Here is a 25,980-nt window from a genome sequence, read left to right as displayed (position 1 = left end):
AATTTGGTTTTGTGGTATGCATTTTTACAGACTCTGAATTTCAAATGTACATTTTATTCTATTGCAACATTAGATGTATTTTTCAAAAATTTCAAATTAAAGTCTCCTAGAGAAAGGCTTCTTCCTTTTGCTTTGAACTTTGTGTCAGTGTCTAAATCTTGATGCTTTTTGGTGACAAATCCATTCATTTCAGTGTACTATTTTTGCAAGAGTTGGTGCCATCCTTCCTCTGCACTTTTGTACTGTTTTTGCCATACTTTTTCACAGAGGAAATTGGGCTGGCTATTCAATTTTGCTCCTTTTTATTTAGGTTTAAAGCGTTGCTGTCTAGCAAGCCCTCATCTGATAGTACTTGTATTGAGATCAACTATGTGAAGTACCCCATCTTTCAGGTAAAGTCAGTTCTCACATTGAATTTGAATGGAACTTGTAAGAGGAACATCGTACAGGCCCTTTGCAGATTAGTACATATGTATTTGATAAACACAGAGCTCAGAGTAGTGGTTTCACGAGCACAGGCTTCATTTCCCTTTGTACACTAAGCTGCAGAGCGCTATTGATTGCAGACGTTCCTGAGTGGATACAATAACATGCATTTCACCTACATGGGCTATGCAGACAAAGCACCTGATGCTTTTTTCTGTAGTTGGCTCTCTCTGTACTTAATGGACAGGCTTGGAAGAGGCACAGTTCATTCCCTTCCTTTGCAGTATTCTCCAATCAATTTTTTTGCCATGAAAACATAGAGAAAACGCTTGCTTTACATATCTGTAGTGTATACATACATGTATATGCTTCCCTTTAGTTGACTCAGAGCTCAGACAGTTCCATGAATCGACTGTTATCACTGCAAATAATTCCCAGCTGCCTACAATAACTTTAGGCTTGCTGGAAGCATCCTGCAGAGGGATCTTAGCTGGCTTGTATTACAGTGCAAAGTCTCCCCCTCTCTTTCTCATCATCCATGCATGCCCACACACAGCTGGGTGAGGGTGGGGGTGCCATTGCCTGGAAAGGAATAAAGGAGTAACTATTGTATATGCTATATTTGCCTGAATCAGTGATGTACTTAACCTACTGGGAAATACACTCAAAACTCAGAATGAATTTATCAGTTTCCTGAAAAATGTTTGGAGCTCACCAGAAAGTCCAGACAATTTGAGGATCAGGGCTGAGACATTACACTACCTGAGAAAAGGAGAGATTGAACTTTGCAGAGAGACTAACCAAGTATATCTTGAAATCAGGAGGTTTGAGCCAGTTTTATCTATAATTTTTTGGTGGTGTTGGGAGAGCCTCGGGTATTGCCTGCAGCCTTTACATCACCCCCTGTTCCCTGATGTCTTGCCTTGCTTTTTATAAACACTCCGTTTGTTTTATTACAGCTGGTTATGCAGTATCTTTATTATGGAGGTGCAGAGTCACTCCTGATTAAAAATAATGAAATTATGGAGGTAAGAGACATTTATCTTAATTGCAGTGTGAGCAATGCTAAGTGATCTGTGTACCATTCACCCAAGGCCACATGGCCATTGGGCAAGACACAAGCATTCCTGTAAGAGCCAGAAGTGCCTCACTTGGAGTGCCCAGGCTGTCTGCAGTCCTGTGGGAGACACTCAGTCTCCTTCTTTGCTGGTCACCCATTATGATAAGTTTTGCCAGTATGAAGTTGACTGTCAGAGAAAAAAGAGTAGAAAAATTATCATCGTCAAGCGAAAAAGTATCTGAAAGAAAAATATCTGGTTAGTGGCAAAGCTGGTGTTACCAAAATCTGGAAGCAACTCCCAGCAGCATAGTGTTTGATCCTCTCTTTCTCTCAGCCTGATAGATGAGGTGCTCTGCTCCAGGAGGACCAGTCAGATTCCCTCTGCCACACTCTTTACTTTTGGTTAATTAGCTCGGGCTTACATGTTCAGTTCTATCTCAGCAGCGTTAAAAATATCCAGTTTGGTTCCTCACATGGGAGAATTCTTGGGCATGTACCTGGCTTTAACTGTGAGAGAAATCTGCCCAGAGTCATGGTTCAGTTGAATTTCAATCATGTGACGATTTCCTGAATAAAACCATAATCTGTGTACTCTCTGCCACCATGATCATAGAGTCATAGAATATCTCAAGTTGGAAGGGACCCATAAGTATCACCAAGTCCAACTCTATGCTCCTTGCAGGACTATGTAAAACTAAACCATATCACTCAGAGTGTCATCCAGATGCGCCTTGAACTCTGGCAGGCTTGGTGCCATGACCACTTCCCTGAGAAGCCTGTTCAGTGACTGACCACCTTCATAGTGGAGAACCTTTTCCTAATGTCTAATTTGCACTTCCCCTGACAACTTCATGTCATTTCCTCGTGTCCTATTGCTATGACATTACTCCCTATGGCACTACTGTCTGGCAGCCAGAGGATGGAACTGGTCAGGACTGAAATTATTCCTCTCCAGTGCAGGCAGTGGATTTTTAACTAAGCATACCCACATCGACTTTCTGAGCCATATAGGAAAAGTTCACTAATTCTCTATTTCACTCATAGTTTTGAAAGAACTCCTGAATTTCTAACCTTTTCTGAAATATGGAGTCTTACACTAGGCAGTGCAGCGGCTTTATAGAGACGTGTGTGTTATCACCTAGGCTGTTAGAAAGCCTGTGCTGCAGTTCAGCTGGCAGCTTGCTCTACTTTTGTGCCATCTCAAAATTTCTGTGACTTGAGAATGTATGACTGATTGATTGATCTGTTGATAACAGATCTGGCCACAGTTCCTCACAGTTTAAAGTAATTACAAACCAGCACATGACTGCTTGAGCCACAGAGGCAGCTGGAATAGGATTTGGCTTTATCTTTCAAAACTGCATTTAGCAACTTGCCTTATTACAAATATGATAACAAGAAGCACCAGAAATACTCCACAGAAATCTTTGCTGCAATTCATAATTGAGGCCAGCTGGCTGCTATCACATCAGCACTGCAGATTTCCAGCACTTGGATTTATTTATGGTATTAAAGTAGAGCTTGAGCAGACTGCATAGGAGAAGTCAGAATAATGTCATGGAAGTTTCAGGGTTTTGTTTGTTCCCTAGTGCTTCTGATTAGAAGCATGAGAGCCCCTTTGGAATTCACAGGATAGCTTTTTGTCATGCAGTCCTACATAATAAGGACTGTATAAAGGCCTGAATACATGAATAAGTGCTATTTAAACACCTAAACAGCTTGGCCTAAGGTATGGCTGGGTGTCAAGCAATGGAGAACCCCAGCCTGCTTCCTAAGGCAGAGCAGAGAGCCAGAGCCAATGACCCACCATGGAAAGACATAAAATGAAATGCCTTTTCCCCACTGTAAAAGGACAGAGTGGGGGCAATAGAGGAAATCTTAGCACTACTGAAATCTGTTGGAGAGCTCAAAATTTAAGCCATTTTCACCCCATTGGTGTACAGAGATCCCAAAACAGTGCCAGTCCAGGTAGTATAACTATAGGGGGGATGCAGGGCCAAAGAGGGAGGTCAGCTGAAGTGCTGGTGTCAGGAGAGCCATGGTAGAGCAGCAGTACAGGCACATGACACTAACATGAATGTTAACTAGGCAGTGCCCCACACCAAGCTGGTTCCCACCTTTGCATAGTATCCCTCTGTGCGCTCACTTCAGACAGTAGTGCCAGACAGTGTTTCAGCTTCTGTGGCCTAGACATTACCTTACAGCTGCTCACAAGCTAGAACAAGGAGCATATGGAGATCTGATTCCATTTCCTTGAGCTTGCTGAGGTGACAGATTTGAGTTTTATTGCCTCTCTAGATTGTTAAGACTGCTCAGGATGGTCATCATCATCTAGTTTGAATTCCTCTATACTCTTGGTCCTGACCCTTCTGCTGACATCCCCACATCAAGCCCAGGTGCTCTGTTTCAGCCAGATCTTTGGGAATGGTTGATCCGTAGCCTTGTTTTTTGGGAATGCAATTGCAGGTCCCTTCTTCCAGAGTCATGTTTGCAAAGTGAGAAAATATTCTTGAGGCTGCTGTTTCCTTTTTCTCTCTCATACACCCCCCACTCCTCACCCCATTCCAAAGTCAGCATGTGTATCTGAGCAGCATGTGGTGGTCTCTCCGTGTACAGCTTCCCGAAGTGTGATCTAGAGGGGACCTGCAGAGGGTGGAAGCAACTAAGCAATCTTCTCATTCTGACTTTTTGTCAGTACTTTCATGCTAACTGAAGCAGGGACAGAGAAAAAAATATAATGACACAGTAAAGAATCAAGCTCTGATTCTGTATCGCTCAGCAGTTTTTGACTATTTTTTCCATGCCTTTTGTTTTTTTTTTAGCTTCTCTCTGCTGCTAAATTTTTCCAGCTTGAAGCTTTACAACGACACTGTGAGATCATTTGTGCAAAAAGCATTAATACAGAAAACTGCGTGGATATTTATAATCATGCCAAGGTAAAAATAACTGCATACGCTTGCATGTTATGTGTCTGTCGTCATAGTCGTAGGTCATTTTTATGACAAGTAGTGACACATATATATATTTATCATATGCTTGGTACATTTGTTATGTGTTTAGGATTTGTCATTAATTTACTGGGATTGACTGGCTAATAGGTACATAGCATAGTGACAGTCCTAAATCATGTAGTATAACTGCAAGGTGGCACCTTCTCACCCCCTTCCCTGAGCGGTTCAAACTCAATTTGAGTGTATCATTGTGCAAGACCTATCCCTTATTCATGGCAACCCAAACTGCTGAGCTGATTCAACAGGAATCACCTAAGTGAAGAAGACACCTCTGCTTTCACCTTTCAAGCTGCATTTTCCCATTAAAATTACCTGTTTCCTCCTGCCTGGAGCCCACTGGGGGGATACACTCAATGCTGGTGACAGCTTGTCAATATATGAAAATGCCATGTTGTGGAAGTTCAGTGGCTCAGAACCCTGCAAGGATGGTAATGAGAATTTTATGTCTTGGAGAGCTTCTTATTGGAATCAAATTATATACTTAGCTTGTGAGGTGGCCTAAGTCATTAGACAAAAAAGCATGGCATTTTTTGACCTAGAAAACCTATTTTCACACATTGATAGAGGTTGTTGCCACATTGATTAGTTTCAGTTTTTCTCTTCCTCAGGTGTAGTAGTTAGACTTTCACTTGGAAGATGGAAATGATACACAAATAAGTGCAATGAAATATTTTTTTCTGTAACTTACATGGTCTATACAAAAGATAAACTGATGCATTGTGACATGGAGGTTTGATTGAACAGAGTAATCCCACTCCAAACCCCTGCAGATCTGACCTCCATTCCCATCCTCAGGTATTTCCTACAGAGAACAGTAATGTTAGGTCTTGATGTACAGATAACATGCAATCAGTGTTTAAAATAGCACAAAGTTCCACCTATAAAAATAAGAAATGAGGTCTATCTGCAGGTCCATTTATTGTAATGGGAAAAAAATTACAGTGCAGGAATCTCTTGAAAAATATTTGATTGATCTTCTAGCTCATGTGGGAATTACTCAATTTGTATTACTGTTAGTAAAATTAATAATTTTGGTTTAAAATCACATGTTTTCTTTGAATTGTGAAATGTGGCTGTTATTTACATCTGATTGAAGAAAATTCTTACATGGAGCTTTAGACCTCTTTGAGGTCTGAACTGCTGGTGTTGGGACTGAACAGACACAGAGGCTAAATTCAGCTCCTGGTTTGCCTATAAGAGCCCCAGCCTGCAATTTCTTTTGTGCCTGCATCTTTCAGTGGAGGCAGTGGAAATGGTGTACTTGAGAGGTTTTTACAGCCAGAGTCATGTTTGCACTGATGTGGGTGGGACATTGCAGAGATAGCCAAGCTAGCTGTAAATGAAACTTTGACTTCTGGAATTAAACCACATCACCCTAAAGCACTGCATGGGCTAATTTACCCTGCTTCCAGTGAATTACCATGGCTAAGCTTCATTCTGCTTTATCCAGAAGGTTTCTGGGGCCTGAACTCACACATTTAAAGCTAGTTCAGATACCTCTCTATTACGCTAGAAGAGCATAGAAGATGCTTTGTCTTTTTGCTCTGGTATGTGTGATGTGCAGGTGATTAATCTGAGCACAGATCATTCTTCCCAGTGCTCCCATCACAGAGTAGCCTCATTTGTTTGTTATGTGAGTGTGAGATGATGTTGTGTGGCGCAAGAGGCCGGATGGTCCTGATAAGCCAGGAGAGCTCACATGCAGCTCCAGCACAGCTTGTCAGCCATCCATCTGCCTTTCCATGTTGCTCTCTGAGGTGTGGAAGAGCTTGTGTTAGACCCTAGTGAGAATGGGAATAAGGTGAGCAGGCACTGAAGCCAGGAACCACCTCATCAACTAGAAGCAGGTTTTGAGTGACCTGATGCTGTTGTAGGTACTATTTCTTGTCCTTCCTAGAATCATCATAGAATGGTTTGGATTGGAAGGGACACTTAAAGATCATCTAGTTACAACCATCCTGCCGTGGTCAGGGACACCTTTCTTGTCCTTGCTACTTTACAAGCTCATCTGCATCTGCAGGCACTCGGGCAATGCTGAGACCTGTCTTTCCAGATGGGGAGGTGCAAGCAGGTTGGCCCAGAGAAACCTGGAGCACAGCCTTTGTCATGATTGAGAGAAAGACACGATTTGCTGGAATAACATGACGTGAGCACAGACTTGGGAAGCTATCTGTGGCAGGGGCCTAGATTGTAGAACAATGTTTAGCAAGGTGATGCGCTTTGTAGTACCAGCTGCAGGAATTAGAGTTTGAAACCCTGGATTAAAGAGCTGAGGTACTGGTAGGAAGGTCAGAGAATGTGAATTTGGTTGTATTTACAAATAAAAGCTGAATGGAGAGTATTAATATCATTAATATCTCTATGGACTTTCCATTTTTAAAATTGCAGTTATAGAATTGTAGAATATCAGGTTGGAAGGGACTTCAAGAATCATCTGGTCCAACCTTTCTAGGCAAAAGTATGGTCTAGGCAAGATAGCCCAGCATTCTGTCTGGCTGAATCTTAAAAGTGTCCAATGCTGGGAAATCCACCACTACCCTGGGGAGATTTTTTCAATGGCTGATTGTTTCCATTTTTCCTCCAAAGATTCCTCAAAGCATGAAGTTTTGCATGACAGCTTACTGCAGTCATATGTCCCATCCTTGCTAAGGATGGCATTCTTGAAACTTGCTGTGTAATGTTTTCCTGTAGTTTTAGGGTGTAACTTCTAGCGTGAAATCATGGGTCTGGTAAACTCTGTGGTAGAACTCCCATCAATTTCCAAGGGAGCAAAGCTTCACCTCGTGGAATTTTGTTTTCCCAACAACCACAGTCTTTTAACATGGAATTATTATAGGAATCATCAGCATAAAATACTGTTTGATTAACTCCTTCCCCTCCATGCATTCATATCTGTAAGTGTTACTGTGCCTGTCTAAAAGGCTGAGCTTATGTATTTGTTTGTGTGCAGCTCTTATGCACTGTATTTGCTGATTGGGTTTTATCAGATTGGTTATCTTTCTCTAATTTCACTTCTTGTAGTTTCTCGGCGTCACAGAACTATCTTCCTATTGTGAAGGCTACTTTCTAAAAAATATGATGGTCCTCATTGAAAATGAAGCTTTCAAACAGCTGTTGTATGACAAGAATGGAGAAACATCTGGTCAAAATGTACTAGAGGACTTACAGAGGACGTTGGCCACAAGGATTCAGTCAATTCATTTGTCTTCTTCAAAGGGCTCCGTTGTGTAAAGCTGAGGAAGATGGTAACCCTCTAATAAAACACCCTGCAAGTTAAGTCTGCTGGTGCAGTTGCTTAAACCTGTTGCAGTTGCTTAAACGACTACAAAAAAGAAAATTTAAGAAATTCTACTTCGCATCCAAATAGTTCTGTTTTGGCCAAAGGTGCTGCGCTGGGGCTGTATCCCTGTTTGGATGAGAGAATACAGAAAACCAAGTTCCTCCATGGTTTTGAGCAAACTGGGTACAAGAGTATCTGGTGAATTGCTGTTGTACTCAAATCCTGAACATTAACCTCTTTGTGGATCTTGATGCCAACAAAAGCCAGAACTCACATCAGTGAACAGCAGAAGCCCCTGCCTTGAAGGGTAGTGCCAGGGAACACCTGAATTGACCAATTAATCATTTAAGTCAGATTTGTTCCAGTGTTACACATTTAAGAACTGTATCTATCCCGGAGTCCATTATCTCATGCATTTGAGAAATGTAAGAACTGTTCTTGCTGTCAAGCAAAGATCAGCTGTATTAGAGAGTGGGTAAGACTGTTGCAGTTGAGGAAATATACTGGCAGATTTTTAGGGGTGGGAACTTTTTAAATTGTTCATAAAAAATGGGGTGGCCTTGTAGTTTAAAAACTATTTCTTAAGCTTAAAATTTCATTTTCAACAGAGCTGTGTTTGAGAATCTATGTAACATGTTTTGGTTTTTTAAATGGTAAAATGTACATTGTGTAAACATACATATGATCAAGTTTTGCTTGTATTCTTTCCTAGGGTGGTATAATCTTGCCTAACAGGCTATGGTTACACCAAAGAGGTACATTACCCAGACTATCTCTAATACAGTAGTTGGGGGGGGCAGAAGAACTGCATGCTACTCGTGATTTGGGGTTAAAAACAATGACAAACTCAACAAACATGCGTTTGCATGGTAACTGTACCTGTGAAATGTTACATTCATGCTTTGTTTTGCCAAGACAAATGCAATGTTACTTCTTGTCAAACTTCATTTGTGAAATTAGCATATTTTTTTATTTGGTGCGATTGGCTGTGATATGATACCCCTGGAGCTCCTTCTTGAGGTGCTGATTTCTGTTTGTTGCAGTGAAGGGATAATAACAGATCTTTACTTGAGTAATGTGTGGATATTTTGCTACTGGCCAGAGATTGTTGTCCTAGTTAGACTTTTTTAAATTATAATTAAATATGTACTATAGAATGATTCCTCACTGTATCCTGAGAATGTATAGGTTATCTACAAGTGCAGGGCTTGGGTGGGGTGGGATGGGGGTGTGATTTAAAATGTCAAAGCTTTGTTTATTTTGCAGCATATTGTTAGCAAGACAAATCTGCTATGTGCCACAACGTTCCTGATGCTCTGTGTCTGCAAGCCACAGCAAGAAGTAGGCAAAGATGTTGCCTTCTCCATGACAAAGTGACATTAATATACTTACTTTCTAGACTGCCATTCAGAAAATTTAGAAGTTTTATTTTGACAGTGAATGTTAACCTCTTTTTCTTTTGTTGAAACATCTACATCAGGTGCCCTTCCACGTTGATAGCTTTTGACATGATCAGAAAACACAGTTTTGGCTTTAGTTATCAACACAGTAGGAAGCTGTTTTATGACTAAGGTGTAAATCCTCCTTTATGCTTGGTTTTGTACAGTTTCTGCAACAAATTACAAAATATCTGAACTGCCAATAATGTTGCAGAGACACAACATGTCAGTCAATTACACTTTTTTTTCCTGCGTAGATGTTGACACAAGATGTTGTCCGGAACATTTAAGTAATGGCAAGTTCTGTGTTGCAATTGTAGAGAAGCGCGAGACCATAGTTGATGCAACAGCAACAACACGTGGGGGTGCTTGTTGTTGTTTGGTGTGCCTCCTCATCCATGGAAGCCCATCCTTCCATGCCAGTGATAACTGGGTAGCAGCAGACCTCACCCTGCAGCTTCATAGTTTAAAATAGCAAAGTTTTTCAAACAGTAATCGTGATCTTAAATAGGAAGGAAACACTGATAACTCCATGCTAGTTTTTCTTGTGGTGAGTTGAGAGTATCTGTGGTAACGTTCAGTAGTTTTCTTTCATCAATAAAGGGCTTAATAGGGCCTTTGGTGGCTGTATGTGGAGTGGTCACGGTGTTTGGGCTCTCAGAGGCAGATGTGACAGAGTGCAGCTGCCTCCAAGCACACTCAGCGTCCATCTGCAGCAGAGCTGTGCCAGCCCATGCCCTCGTGTGTCCCCGTGTGCTCCTTCCTGGGCTTGTGGATCAGGATGGCTGAGCATGACAGGAAGTGTGGCACCCACTGCTGCCACTTTGCTGGTGTTTGGCAAATGGTAGGAGAGGACAAATCCCAAGAGGTTGTCATACAAAACTGTTACAGGTAGGGATTGTGGCTATGGATTTATACAGGAATAACTTTTTCCCTTCAAAAACGCTGGTAAATCCCAACATCATAGATGTATAGCTGAAGGAAACCTTAAAAAAGAGTCATAACTTTCAATTCTTTTTTGACCAGTGACCCCCATCAGTTTTGCCAGCAGAAGAGCCAGCCTGTGTAACCCTGGCATTCATTTCTCCTGGAAGCAGCCAGCAAACTGTTGTGGATCCACAAACCAGAGCCTGGAAAGTGATTTTAGTGTGCCTCTGCTGATGTGAGGCTGGGTGAGGTCTAACTGAGCCATGTCAGACAATGTGCAGCTTGCAGGCTCTTAAACATCCAGTCACAGGGATCCATGATCTTCACCACCCTCATAATCAGAAGGTTTTCCTAACAGACTATTCAGAATTTCTTCACTGCCAATCGAGTCACTTTTCCTTCAAGCCCTGATTGACAGGAAAACCAGATGATCTTACAAGATCTTTTTTAAGGTTATTCTGTGTATGAAAGGAATTATCTTATTTGCCTCACTAGTACAGTCTTTGCTAGTTCCTTTGCTAGTGTTTTCTAGGTCTCTGATTTTTGCTGTCAGTCCCCTCGTGACTTCCCATTTTCTGCATTTTCAGTACTGCAGCAGGAGCTTTATAAGTAATAAGCAAAGCAGGGTAACTGTTTTCTGTGGTTTATGTAAAGCATATCAGAAAATATATCCCCAGATATTTTCTACAAGAACATCCCATGGCTGACTTTGATCCAGTCTGTCTAATAATTCCTGAGGGATTCACTGCTGCCTTCCCAAGAGTTCCATCTTTATTTGTGCATTTGTTTACTACACCTTTCGAAGTGTAACACTTTCAACTTCTCTTTATTAGATTTGTTCTGCTCTAATCGGGGCAATTTCCCCACTTCATCAAAATCAGTTGCAATTCTGATCCTGTCTTCTAGCCTATTTCATAATCTCCAAGCTTTATTATACATGGCTTCATGCATGGATTCTTCATTCCATTAATCTGAGGCTGGGGGGAAGGGCTCTGTTGTCAATTTAATCTGAAAATCAGTGTGAGTTTCAGTGGGTGTCCATGAATACCATCCCTGTCAGATAAGGCTCTTTTCAACAGAGCATTTTATTAGCATTTTTTTTAGACATGGTGTTATCATCTTAGAAAACAAAAAGCCTTCTGTTCCTTTAGTCTTTTTGTGAGTTGCAATAATTTACAAATTTTGAGGCAAAATATTGCCTCCAGTCTTGGTGAAATGGAAAAAAATGCAACATCCTTCGCAAAAACTTGTGATTTTCTTTTTTAATCATAACTTTCCAGCCTGTAATGAGTGAAGGTGCCTTTCCATTTGTCTTTTTTATACTAATCCATGCTGTGATATTTGAGGACTTGCAGACATCCTGTCCCTGCCTCATGGCAGATCTTTCCTTTTGTCACTACACGGTCCTCCCTTAGTTTCCAGAATTTCCTCACATTTCCACTTTGCCTCACGTGCTGCCAGTTTCCACATTTCCCAGTGTTTTTACTCTAGAGCCCTGCCGGATCCCTTCACAAGCCCAGAAAGGGTATCAATGTTCTCCTGAATGGGCGATTTTCCAATAATGGGCTCAAGAGCTGGGAAGAGAAAAGGATGGGGAATGTAGGAGGGCAAAGGTTTTGGACATCACAGATGAAGCTGGTATTCTTTTCATTACAAATTTCAGCACTGTCTACTTGTTTCTCAAATTTTCCCCTGATCTGTTCCTTATGCCTCCTGTCCTCTAAACACAGCTGGTGGCCAGATGCTCTCTGTTCTGGAAAAGGGCCAGGGCTCTAATGGCTAAGATTATTTTTTCCCCAGCTAAAACTTTTGCCTGCTTGATTTCAGCTCCAGAGTAGATTTGTGCAAATGTCTATTAAAGACAGAGGAAACATCTTTAAAAAGGTGTGAAGGCTTAGTAGCCAGGCTCTTATTTGCACTAATGAGAGCTGCTTGCTGAATCCCCCACATGCTGCTTTTGTCACTGAGGCTTTTTCCACTGAATGTCCACAGGCTTCATACCAAACGGTGCACAAGTCCTGGATGGGCTGTAGTATGTGGTAGGATGGGGGCTTTCAGAAATTCTGGTTTTGTTTCAAAGCACAGCACCATGTGCTGCTCTTTAAAGATTAAAAGAAAAAGGGAAATCCTCAGTTTGTAATGAAATAAACTGCTCTGAGGTGCTGCAGTGAGAAAAAAAGAAAGGGCATCTCCTCTTCCCACCTGTACCTGTCTAAAATAAGAGGAGGGTTCTGTTACAGCATGCAATGCAACAAGGTCTGTGGGGACCCAGGCATGCTTCCAGAGAAATACAGGTGGTGTAAAAGTTAACATATCCACATACTTGAGGCAAGGATTAGGCCATCACAGAAAAAAAGCCATTCTTGTCCATAATTTAAATCCTGGGAGAAGCTGGGAACATAGAGAACTAGTCAGTCAGTTGCTGGTATTCAGTGTCCCTCAGGAGCTGGCTCTGTCTTAAAAATATTGCTGAAAGATGACAGCCTGAAGACTGCATTCACTAAAGTTGCCTCTGAAGCTACTGGATTTTTTTTTTTTGATGAATGAGAGTTACCTGAAGTCAAAGACTTCAAGTTAGTTTCTTTGACAAAGTGTCTTTCATGTGAGGCTCTGCAACTGCTTTACAGAAATGAAGGGCCTGATACTGCTTTCATCCTCTGGCCCAGCGATGTTGAAATATATAAGCATTAAAAAAACTGCTTAGGATTTGTCCTAACATTTAATAAACTAGCTTGCAGGAAGTTAGCCTTGAAATAGCCCTGAAATAATATCTGAAACCCCACAGATGAGAATATTATTAATTTTATGTGTCTACCTATAAGCACAACATTTATATCTTTAACTTGCAACCCTTCCAATCACATCTTCCATGCATTTATAGCAATTATAGCAAAATTAATGTTATGTTATTATTTAACTTATTTATTTTGAGGTAAAGCCCTTTATCTTCAGTGGGTGAAAATCCAGGCTGCCTACTCTGACCAGATTATCACATTTAAGAGAATTGCACCTGACCTACCATTTGTAACTGGCCTCCAAGGGCAAAAAACAGCAAAGGCAAGTCTTCAGCTGTGGCTCAATGATCCATGACTTCAACGAGACAGACCACTGCTGAAAACATAATGCATGTGGTGCCCAAAGCAGAAGGAAAATCAGGAAACCCTCAGAGACTAATGGGAATTTGTCAGCTGCCTTCAGTGAGGCTAAAAGCTGGGGAAGCAAGCTCAGTGTGGGTAGGAGGAGGGTATTCAGTTCCTTTTTGTTGCCATTTAACCTGACATTCTTTCAACTCTGTTCAAGGCTTCTTGCATGGAACAGCCATGGATGGCCTAGTGTGTATTTATCTTGGATGCATGCAGAGGGGTTAAAATGTGGTTATCTCACCTCTTCAAAGTCAGTAGTCTCATTAGATGATGCTTTTTGTGCTTTGCTTGGACTGCTTGTCACTAAAACACCCAGGAGACATAGCAGCAACTTACTGAGGTAAGAGAGGTTGCACTGGCTGGATAGGTTTAATTCTACAAAAATCTTGTGGTTTGCATACTATGTTGTTTAGTTGGCTAAATCTGTCTACTTGATGTGGATGTACCAGAACAGCAATTTTTTTGTTTCTTTTCCTTTGGAGAGGCATTTTTCACCTTTCTTTGTGCTTACAGCTTTGTTCTTTCATCCTGTAGAGGTGATGACAATGTGAATGGGCATGCTTTGCTTAGGCATCCATGTTGGATGGCACACTAATGAAGAAGACTTAGTAAGGGAAGAGGACTAGGTACAAGAATTTGAATGTATAACTCCAAATCTTTGCTTTAGATTCCAGAGGTATAGTGTTCATTGTTTTCTAATTTGTTTTTTTTCTCCAACTCAGAGTTTCCATGAAATCCAAGGGGAGGGAGGGAGGAAGAGAGGAAGCAGCCCCGTCTCTCACCACTTGCTTGACATTCCCAACCAGCCCATTTGGCTCCAGTCTCTTCAGTGCTCACACAGAGGGTTTACTTGGTCCCATACTCAGATATGACCATGGAGCTCTAGCAATTGGTAGCTTTTACTTGTCCTCACAAATATCTCCACTGCTGCAGCTGCAAGAGTGACTTTGCCTGAACCCCTTTCCGTGTGGTTAACTTTGGTCTTTCCACTTCCCATCATCTCTGCTGCTGTATTTTCATTAAAACTTCCATTACTCGGCTTAGCCCAGTGCAATAAGAGGCAATCTTGTTTCTTACTGCCTTTCTAAAGCAAACAAAGACAGGGAAAAAAACCTCTCTGAAATACCCAATGAGAAATCATTTATGGTTTACAATAAGCCACATTAGAAACTGGAGGTGCTCAGAACCAAAAAAAAAAAAAAAGACTGCCACTTTAGAAAAATCCAGTGTGCTAGGAGGTCATTTTAATTAATTAAGGTCAAAGCCTCAACACCTCATATATTCTGTCAGGGACAGATTAACATGGTTCAAAACATCTGGACTTGTTCGAGCTACAGATTCCAGAGAGTCCAGCCTTAGCCCTTCCCCTTCCCAGCAGTGGATAAATTGACTATCCTGTAGCTTACTGCGTGAGAGGCTCTCAAACGAGCCTTTCCAAAGTCTGGTTCTCTCTGTTCTGCATAGCTTTTAAAGAGCTCACAGCACATCTGCAAGCTGAGATTTGCCCCTCAGTATGGCTGAAAACCCCTTGTGCCCCAGTGCTGGTTGCGCCTCACTGGGGCAGAAAGTAGAAAGGAGCACAGAAAGCCTCTGCAGCCTCATCAGAGTGAAAGCTGCTTCGCCAGCATCCAAGCACTCACTTGGTCAAATACTCTGCTTAACCTGCTCAAGCCTGTCTAGACTGATAGATAAATTTGGGACAGTCGGTTCAATGCCTTGGAAACTGATTTTTTCCTTGCAATTTTTGAGCCAGTTACTAATTACGCCATTTGGGGACATGGTAAAATGTGCAGTCTCACTTGGTTTGTGAGTTTATCCATTGAAGAATACAAGGACTATAGGAAAGTATTTCAGAGCTTTTTGACCTGACCTCATGTTCCTGGCTAAATTCCAGTTAGTACTAGAAAAACTTGACCTATTTAAGTCCCATCAGTGCATTTCAACCAGTGTGTTGCTTCCTGTCCATATTTCTCTTGAGCATCGCAGTTGTTGTACAGCCATATGTGCTGTACCAGTGGGGAACAGAGGTGCCTGAGCATTATGCATACAATAAATAAGTAAATCCCACTTTGCAACCTAGGACATTCCTTCTACTGATCTCTACGGCATTATGTGGAAGGTTGAATAATGCATCTCTGCTGTTTAGAGCTCCAAGATATGGTCAATGTTCTTTTTCCCCACTCCTCACTTTGCCAGCTGTCACAGAGAAAAGGGATCTGGATCCTGCATTTTTTGAAGAGCAGCAGAGAAAAACCCAGAGGAAATACCACATTCTCTCAACACCCCCTACTCCCCCAGTAACAGGTGGGCTACTAGAGTGTCCTTCAGCCCTGCTCCTTTGAAAGCTTGTTGTAATGTCATTTGTGCATTAGTTATCCTCAGAGCAGGCTTTTGAATAGGTTAAAGTCTGGAAAGTATCTTAAGTCATTCATGACAGAAGTGAGATTGTAAAATAATTTCATTCTAACGACCCATGCTGTGAATTTTCTGCTTCTTTGTGATTTTTTTGGTGTTGTGGTGTTTGGTTGGGAGTTTTGTGTTGTTTTTGGGCTTTTTTTAACTTGAGAACAAATGACTAAGCATATGCAATGCTTTGGATTTTCTGTCTATAGTTATCTTTGTGTGTATGTTTGAGAGAGAGAGATGGACAGTAAATAGATCTACAGGATATGTTATGAGGCGTGAAATCATGTTTGTAATGAGATTTCTTGTTAATGGCAGTCAGCCTTCCTTGATGCTAAGCATTAATGCAATATCCATTAGTGCAGCTCAACCTCCCTCTGCTCCACTTTCCCAAATGTGTTTCACTTTGTACCTAGTTTAGCATTTATAAATATTTGATTCAGGGTTCAAGAAGTAATTTACATGTTAAGAATATATGAATGTTTGAGGAAAAATACAAGTTAAGATTCTACTATAACAAAAATTTGCAAACCAAACATGAAAGCATGATGAAATTTGCCCCATTAAAATTGCTGGAAGCCTTTTCATTGATTTTTCTAGTCTGTGGATTAGGTCTGTTTTCCATCTCTCTTTCATACTCTGTCACCTTTGAAGTCTTTGCGTGTCTCGCACTTTCTAAGCCAAATGCATATCTGTAATTAGAAAACACAGTCCCGATCTTTAGATGGAGAATTGATTCACTTCTGAAGGGCTGGTTTTGTGCCTTTATGTTTAGAATGGAAAGCAGCAGCTAAATGGGGAAATCCCAGCGTGAGCATCCTGAAAAGACAGAAGAGCTAACACTGTGTGGGGGACAACTCTTTACTTCCTTTCTCCCTCTTCACATCCCCTCCCACCTGTCCCTGAGATGTCTTTGAACTTAAAGATAGGAAAGAGAAGTGAAAACAAGAGGAAAGGATGTGCTAAAAATAAGATGGTTTCTACAACAGTACAGAACCATGGAGTTGATCTTGATTTTTTGCTGGTTTTAGGCAGACTCCTAATTTGTATAATCTCAATGCAGGAATAGTTATGATTGTTTTGCATTTGTTATGGTTGTTATGAATTTGGGTTTGGGTTTTTGTTTGCTGCCATCTATTGTTGGGGTTTTATGGAAAGGTTTCATTTCCCTTTTTATTGAGAAGCAAATGAAAAATCGCATAACCCAAGAGTAATCATCAACAAACATAGAGATACTGTCCTCCATCCCACAGATGTAGCTTAAATACTGGTTTGTGGCTTCACAGGCATGTTTGAGGTCATTACAATTAACACAAGTGAAACTTTCTTCCCTTTTGCTTATCCATTTATTGATGGGTAAATATAAAATAACAGAGTCAGAGTATGAACAGTAGGATGGCAGATGTTCTTCAGTAGAGAAAGATTATAGCTAAGAAACACAAATGTTTCTGGAACCAAATATTTTTTCCTCAAAAAGACAGGCATCTGTAGCTCATTCAGAGGTGTCAGTCTCTTGACTGTTACATGCTTTTGAAAATTGCCTGTTATGTGCTGTTAATGTTTCAGAGCAAGCCCTTCCACTGAAGACACTAACTGAGGGCACTCAGAAGGGAATGTATTAAAAATAGAGGAGCTCAGCCATAATTTGAGGTGGCAGCTTTTGTCCACTGTGTCCAAAACTTGAACATTATTTTAATAGGTGTGTTTGTATTTAATTTCATTTGATTTTTTTAATTGCTGCAGCACTCTCACAACATTTCCTCCAAGTGCACGTAGGTTATCTTAGACCCCACTCTGTCTGATGCTGATCCTTTTAAAATCTCCAATGAGATTATGATTCATTTGTCATTGCTAGATGTCATTTTTTTAAGTCTATACAAAGGGACGGCAGCATGTGAAACCAGCAAGTTGTTTTTTTATTATTGTATTACTCTGAAAAAGAGAAAAGCTAACCAGATCTTTGTTTCTTGTGTGAAATACTCCCCTTAGCTTGAGAGGTCATGTGCAAAGCCTCTGCTCTGAATGCCTCGATATAATCAAGTTACAAAATGGAGGAAAATGGTATTAGAGAAAGATTTTTGAGAAATGTAACTCCAGTGGAGCAGAACATGCACTTGTTAAAGTCTGTTGCTCTCTCTCTCTCATGAAGTCAGTGGGAATCTTTAATGGGAGTTACTGCAAGGCTGTATGGTTTTTTAATGCACGAGCAGATGTAATTTCCCATCCAGTCAACTGCACAGTTGCGGTTGGTACACCAGAAAGGCTGAAGGCCAAATCCTGCCGTCATTGCACACAGCCCCTCTACTTCAGCAGGGATCATAAACATGTACTTATGTTACTTGAGGTTTTTGCTGAAGAGAAATGGGAGAGGATAGGCTTTCCTTCTGCCCGTTGATCACAGGCTTTGCGTTTCCAATGACTTTATTAGAAGCATCATATATTTACATGCTGCAGAATGAGGCCTGTGTGGGGTGGGAAAGATTTTTATGAATTTAGACCTGCCTAAGAAAACATCAACCATTCTAATTTTAGACAAGTTGCATTCCATATCCATCTGTTTAGTGGATCAGTCTGATGTTTGCTGTTTAGTAAATTACGTTGGGGCCTTTTTTTTAAATTTCTTTGAGGGCCTTGCCTGTCATCAGCTAGTGTAAAATAGTGCCAAGGACTTACAGATATACCCTTGGGGCCAAACTGTGCTAGCTCCACATACCACAGTCCCATCAAAACCAAGGAAGGCTGGACTGGGCACAGAAATTGCAACCCCCTGATGTTCAGTTACATGTCCTGCCTCATTTCACAGAGATTGATGACTTCCTGGAAAAAAAAACCAAACACATGGTGCCACTTCACCTCAGTTTAAAATGTATTGGAGTCAAGGAAATTATATTAGACATGACTGTAGTCTACCAAATCCAGTCCTGTGCATAGGCAGAACTCCAAGGGAAAGCAATGGGAGTTTCCATTATGGAGTTTGCAGAACAAAGCCTACATAATGAACTGTGACAAAATGTCAACTTTGTGTAAACTCTCCTGGTGGGTCTGTATAAAAGTTTTTTAAGAAATCTTCATTGTAACACACCAGAGAATAATAAACTTGCACCTTGATAGAATAGCTTTATTTGTATATATTCTATGTAAATTTTAAACCAGAGGATACATGTCATTCCTTGTACATATCTGATTAGAATGATGGCAGTGCTATGCACTGCTGTTTAGGAGATCCATGTTCTCCAGTCTTGGATTTCCAACTGTAAAGGCTGCAGGAGACTGCTTGAGACCAGCCAAAACATTGGATGGATAGATGCTCACCACCCACTGCTTGGAAACGAAGGAGTAGGATTTGGAACAGATGTTGGCTGTACGGAGAAGATTGCTTGCCTGTACTCCTGGCTAAAGGACAAGTGCCTCCTTCGCTGTCATCTCCAACAGAAGTGATGTATGGTCAAAGAGAGTGGAGGATCTTCAGGGGCCTCTTTGGAGCTGTCTTTCCTAGTGGTCTGAGTTTATAATGAGCCCACACTTTGGCTGTCACGTGGGAAGGTTCCTGAAGAAGCAGTGTGTACATACATCTACCTATCTGTCTGTCTGTTATCTAATATTCCAGTGTTTCTGTATTGAATGGTTTCAGTAACCTGTAAACAAGTGATTGCTCCTGTTGTGTTACTGCTTTGAAATTCTTTGCATGCACTCTGGCATATAATTCTTTAAGAAAAGAAATTATACATATTATATATATATATTGTAGCTTGCAAAATATTCATGTTGAAGAGCCATGTTTTGTGCAAATTGTACATTTATGTTGTGAGCAATATTGCAAAACAAACTTTTATTAGTTGTTGATAGTAAATTTGTCACCTTATTTTTGAGCGTATGTATGTATCCCAAGCTTTCAAACTCAGGCATTAGATCAACTACTGAAGGAGACTTTTTCTGTGCAGTAGAAACAGCACAGGCTTTCAGTAAATAGGCAGGTGTGCAAGTCCCATTCTGTTCAATGCAAGTTGCAAGGCTGATTCTTCATGCAGTTTGTCAGGCCAATACTTCTCTTTTGCCAGTGTTGGAATTCGTGTTTGGTTTGAGGACGGTGTTGCGCTCATCTATAACAGAACTAAAACCCCAACCTTGCAAAAAACAAAGTGCTTAACTCCTACTGCCCTCCGTCTCCGCAGGTGCTTCAGTATAAATACAACGAGGACTTAAGGAACTTACAATTTCCTGCCGGATAGCCAATTGTTATGTTTTCAAATGTTCATGCTACATAGTTTTCAATTTAGGGGCTAGATAAAAGTGTAATACCAGTACGGCTTTAGAAAAGCTACAGTGTTTGGAGCTTGACCTTGAAACTTTTACCTGATTTCTGAACATCATTGGTGGCTTTGTTTGCTCAATGTTTACCTCTGAGAAATGTATGCTATTGATTTAAATGTTTAATATATTGACTGCCTTTTTTTGTATATTTGTTATCATAAAGGTTTGGTTTAAATGCTAACAATTGTGGTCTATTTTCAGACTTGAAATACTTACAGTTCTGTATTTGGAAGGCAACGTTATTAATGAATATAGCAATTTGGTATTTTATTCCTATTTTATACAGCTGCCCCCATAGGTTATTATCAGATGGCAATGAATATTGCTGAACAGCAGGTGGAACTCCTTTGTGTTTATGAGCCATCTCTGTTCAATAAAAATTCCATTGTTTTCTAGCCTAGGAAGTGGCTGCTGTGAGTGTTTTTGTCATTTCTTCTCCTCAGGTGTTTCTCAATGTACTTCAGACAGCAGCAGGACTGGGTTTCTCCCAAGAACCATCTCCCAGAAACCACGTTTGGGATTTTACATCTGGAAGTCCTGGTGCTGTTTTCCCCCATACACTGCTCTCAGTGTGCTTACTGTGCATGAGAAGAAGTGATATGGAGTTGGTTCCCAAAAACCTTTCTCCGAGCACTGATCTGCCCTGATCTGCCAAAAAATGGGCACATAAGACCTGGGGATGGAGCTCTGTGGTGCTTTAAATTGAGCATTTGCAGATACATGATAGCCAGATAGTTTGAATGCATGAAGATCTGAAAGGCTGGGAGCTTGCTTCATTACACAAGATTGCTGCAAGTGCATACAGTTAAGGTTGAAAATGGGTATCTCAAAGAGAAGTCAGATATAAATAGAGGGACTTGATTAAATTTGGCATGAGTGTAAAAATAAGGTTTGAAAAAATCGTTTTGTTTTACCCTTTTTTTTTTTACTTTTTTACTTTTTAAATGAATTTACAATATTTTCTCTCTTTTATGTTTTAGTGAATTTGGAGTCAAGTTCTTTCTTCATAATGTACCAGATTATCAAGGAACAGGTTGGTTCAGGAGGCAAAAGATGGCAATATCCTTTCATGTCCTACATGTTGTGGGAGTGAGACACCACTCACACCAGACTGGGTGACTGCCCAGACCAGGATTGTGGCTCTGTCAGGTGCTTTTGGGCTCTGCAAGCTCAGCTGTCCAGGAGCAGAGTTTTAAAGGCAGCTCATAGGGAACTCCACAGTTGTCAAAATTTTGTAAGAGATGTATCCCTTGCCTGCCTCCCCAGTATCTGGGAAAAAATCAAAGCAAGCTTCACAGGTAGCAATGTAGAACAATTTGTCTCCTTTCCCAACCACTGACGCCGAGACAATTTAAAACCATTGTTTGTGGGCATCTGAGTTAACTCTCCACTGAGAAAAATAGTGCAGTTCAGCTATAATTAACACCATTCTTCTGGGTTCTCTATAAACTCATCCATGTTTTTGCTACCTTCAGTTCACATTTGTGTTTTTGAGGTTTTCTGGACAGACATGTAGTGCCTGAAGGCTATGGCGCATGTTCACTGGGCTAATTAGGGTTTAGGACAGCCTTGCCCACTGCTGTGTTTTCTCCTCCACAGGGCAGAAATGGGCAGCAATGTCTAAACCACCCCTTTGGCATACTAGAGCTCACCTAGAGGAGCCTCAGGTTTTGTCTGGAGGCTAAAGCACTGCCAGAAGTGCGTGATGTAGATCTGCTGCCGGAATGTAGATCTGCTGCTGCTTGATGTAGATCTGCTGAGTAGCAGAGGTATGTGTGTAACATGAAAAAGATCATTGTATGTCTCAGTTTGACTACTTAGAAGTAACATTTAAACTGCTCCGAAATAGTATTTTTTTCCTGAATCTGCATAATGGCTTATACAGACTTATTTGTAGGTGTGTAGTGGTATCAGCTAAGTTTTTCTATGTTGACAGAGCTTTATATTTTAATGACCATGAGTCTTTCAAGGAAAGTGTTGTTCCAGAGTAGGCCTGTGGGCTGGCTATCTCTAAGCTTTGCTATGCAGATGTAAGACTGCAAGGTGCAGGATGTCTGAGAACTTGGGCACGTATCCTTGCAGGCCGCCATACCCAGCATGACCCTACAGCCTGGCTACCTTCCTAGAGCTTATCAGCCCCTCTGCTCTACAAGCCAGTGTCTTTTGTAAGTGGTAATCTCCTCCTGGAATAAGGAATATTTGAAGCAACCAATATTGAGCAATACACTCACACATGGAGGAAATAAAGATGTGCTGCCATTGAGACAAATCCTGGCCCTAATGTCCCCCATGGCTCCCATGGTGCTGGAGAAGGGAGAGTCTCAGGTATTTTGAGGTGTCCATCTGCCCTCAGAGGCACAATGTAGCCCTGCTGCATGAGCTGCTTCTCCCGGTGCTCACCCAAGTGTAGGCTGACACTGTGAACCCCTGGTTGGCAAAGCCTGGAGCTGGAGGGTATAGGGATGTCTGGGGAATGCACACAGACCCCACTTCCCACCTGATGTGAGAATGATGTTATGGGGCAGAACTCACATCACTTGGCTGAGTTCCAGCATGTGGAGCGCTGCCACTTGTGGGGGTTTTTTTTCCTATACCCATATATTTACTGACTTTCCTTTACTAGTAAATCCTCAGGCACTTTATATCATTCTGTGCTTCTTTTTGACTTCCTTCATTTTCTCTTTATAACCTGGCCAAGAATGGCTTGCTAGATCCTTGTCTGTGTTCTACCTTCATGTGCATCTTGGTTCTTCGTCTCCCACACACCTCTTTTCCTTTTGACTCTACTCCTGGGCCCTGGTAGACCAATGCTTTTAAAGTTATTTTCTCTATTGGCTGTATGTGGTAAATGCAGCTATTCTCCGTATCCAGCCATCTTTTCTCCAGCTTGCTGAGAGGGCACTGACAATATTTCTTTCCCTTCCTACACTGTCTTGACAGCAATCATTGCAGGGATGGTGGCATCCTCTCTCTCAAGCTCTTAGCACACATTCTAGGGAAGCAGCTGCTCTAAAAGCACACCTCTCTGCCCTGATGATACATTTACTGTATCCCAATTTTTACTGTATCCCAAGAAGGTTTTAATGTTTTTCACTTATATCTGGTTCACATTGAGATCACACTTATTACTAGACATAGCTAAAAGATAAGTGACAGACCTATTTAATTCTGTATTAAGCAAAGAGCACTAAAAGTAATAAGATAGATCTGGGAGAATAAGCTTTAGTGCAAAGGTGTTTTATCTTTCAAAGTGAGGAGGTTTGTGCTCTCCCAGAGAACTCCTTAAGGAGATCATGGATGAAAAAAAAACAAAGCAGCCTTGTTTTAACTACCTGAAAACTTAACTTTCTGCCTAGCTATGAGTTCAAGAGTTCTTCCCTCCAGGCTATGTTGCTGTGTGCAAACAGGGTATGCCATCTCCCTTGACGAGATGCTGCCCTACTGAGATCTGATATTTCTTTGGTTTCCTCCCACTATTCATTCTCTGTGTTTCACAGAAACACCCAGGGAATGCAAATAGAAAATCAAAAGGTAACCTTGAGGACTTAGATGTCTGCCATTGGTGTTTCAAAGTCACTCTTAAGTACTCCTTTTTTTCTTTCATAAGTTAGAGGATTTCTTGATTATGTGACTTTGGTTTTAGCTGTTTAGCATCTCTGGGACTGCAACACTGGTATTTTACAGCTTATTTGAGAAAACAGGAAAAAAATTGAGTGAGATGCCATACTAGTGTATTGGTCACTTTCCCCATTTTCTCATCTGTAGAGGTCAGCTGAACCACAGCCATAAACCTACAGCATAACTTCTCTCAAAACACATAAAATTCCCTTTCTTTTCTTGTTTACAGCCTGTATGATTTGCAGTATGAATCTTTTCATGGCCTTGCAATACCTTCCAGGTGTCATACTAGAAATGTTTACGGTGTCTGTGACAGTTTTGTGATTCAAGGTATATCAAGGTCCCTGCAGAGCCTTGGGAGCTCTTCAGGTTTTCCAATAGTTGTTGGAGAGCCTGCTGGAACCAGCTGCTTCAACATCACTCCTTTATCAAACAGCTATCTTCTGTCTTCCATCCTGACTTAATGTGAAGAGGAATACTGTAAGTGCTCTCTGGGCACCTCCACATGTCCCCTAAAAAAGAAGCTGGACGTTCCCTTTGGAGGACCTACTGACTTTTTTCACTGATCCCCTTTTATTTACCTGGTAAATCCACTCCAGAACAAAAGTTTGCTCTGCTTAGCTAGGAAATTTAATTCAGCTGAACCTTTCTGAATGTTTATGGCAACACCTTGAACAAGATGATTCAGGCACATGCTTCCTGCTGATGAGAACTATCCAGCACTTGCATCCTCAGGTAAATAGCAGTAGGTCAGGATGGGTCAAATATAAATCCAGAAAGAGGGACAAGTTTTAGTGCTTTTCCTTTCAGACAAGCAGAAGTTTCTGATACCAGAATCAGTGACTAAACTGAAACAATGAAAACTGCTACTGTTAAGTGTTGACTTAATTTGCAGATATTCAGTGGAATAAAAAGAAACTCAGCTCTCCTAATCAGAGGATAAGAATCAGGTCTAAGAGATTCAAGCCCTCCTGTGTCTTATCTCTGATCTGGGCCAGGGGAGTGGAAATGAATCCTTTTAGGTTTTAGAAGATCACTTTTAGGAAAGGCCCAGGGCCAGTCCAGAACAAGCTGTGTCATTAAAATGTTTGATGACAATTCTTCTGGTCAAAGACCTTTATATTTCCACTGGATCTGACCTTGGTCCTCACACCCTTCCCAGGACAGCCATTTGAGTCCTTGTCTCCTGTTGCAGATACATTTGTTCATGGCCATTTCTTCGACCTAGCAGAGATTCAGAGAGACTTCTGTCAGCTATACAGCCTCATTCCTAATTAGGACAGATCTTTGGGCTTGTCCCAAAATTCCTCCAATGATTGTGTCACGATTCCATCCAAACTAAGAAATTAACATCTGCTTTATTTGCTAATCTTCACACCTCTGTGGCTGAGTCATCATTGGACACTAAATATGAAGAAGGCCATTTTTTATTGGTGTGTTATGACCTATGGGCCATCCAATTCCTTGGTGTGAGTGGGCTGGAGTGCACTAGATCTCGGTTACTATCTCAGGTGTCTGCAGGGAGCTTCCTGCCTGAGGCACCACTCTTTCAGCTGCATGTCTGTGATTGCCAAGGCACCACGGAACACTAATTTATTTAATAGAATGGTCTTTCTTTTAAGAAGACCCAGCTGTGCATCCCCAGCACGTAAGATGAAGAGAAGTATTGGGATTGCCCAGCATTTATGGACTGGGTCTCAAAAGGAAAAAAATTTTTGCTACTAACTGCAGTTCTCTAAGCTATAATATCCATCGTGCACAATTGCTACCTATTTTTTCTTTCCTTCCTTCCTCCTTTTCCATCTCTTTTTTTTTTTTTTTGGTACTTCTGCTGTTGAGCCGCACCACAATACACTGCTATTTTGTGATTATGTACACAGTGGGAGGGAAGGTAGAGCATGTGTGCCCCCTCTGGATATTGCTTCAGTAAAAGCAAGTCTGGCTCAGCTGTTTGCTCTGCGAACCTCCACACTGTAAATGTATATATCTGGAAAACAAAACAAAACAAAAACTCCCAAGACATATCCAGGAACCACAGGCACTGGAAAGTAACCTTGCTTTCTTCCTCTTGGCTGGATAATACTCCCCTCTTTCTAACCTTTGAGAGTAGCATCTGCTTTCACAAAAATTCCCTCAGAATTCGGAGGAAGATTGACAGTCAAACTGTAGCCAATTCATGCATGGGAGGACAAGAAGGATTTCTTGAACACTGTAAGAGAAGGTGACCAGCAAAGCAAATAACAGCCCAGCAAAAAGGCAAGCACACAAAAATGCAAGATCATTAATTACCTAGATCCCAGGTAGGATTGGGTGCCCATGCCCCAGGGAAGAGCTGGAAAGACACAACTCTTGCCTTGGTATG

At 41.2% G+C, this 25,980-nt stretch overlaps 1 protein-coding gene across 5 annotated transcripts in view; it reads left to right on the top strand.

The window, feature by feature from the left end:
* BTBD11 (BTB domain containing 11) overlaps window positions 1–21,900 on the top strand; it is a 183,213-nt gene extending 161,313 nt beyond the window's left edge. For 4 of the 5 annotated variants that reach the window (XM_027680403.1, XM_027680400.1, XM_027680401.1 and 1 more), the window contains 4 exons: window positions 311–392; window positions 1,386–1,454; window positions 4,309–4,422; window positions 7,519–8,976. In XM_027680403.1, the coding sequence (XP_027536204.1) occupies window positions 311–392; window positions 1,386–1,454; window positions 4,309–4,422; window positions 7,519–7,728 (475 nt within the window). In that variant the 3' untranslated portion in view covers window positions 7,729–8,976. Of the gene's footprint in view, window positions 1–310; window positions 393–1,385; window positions 1,455–4,308; window positions 4,423–7,518; window positions 8,977–21,599 lie in introns of those variants that run through there. The other variant, XM_027680402.1, reaches the window with a different exon arrangement.
* Window positions 21,901–25,980: the final 4,080 nt, after the last annotated feature.

The sequence above is a fragment of the Neopelma chrysocephalum genome, unplaced genomic scaffold (assembly GCF_003984885.1).
Source record: "Neopelma chrysocephalum unplaced genomic scaffold, ASM398488v2 Primary Assembly neopelma1_59, whole genome shotgun sequence".
Lineage (NCBI taxonomy): Eukaryota > Metazoa > Chordata > Aves > Passeriformes > Pipridae > Neopelma > Neopelma chrysocephalum.
Note: the sequence above shows the minus strand (reverse complement) of the source record. Positions and strands in the feature narration are given on the sequence as shown.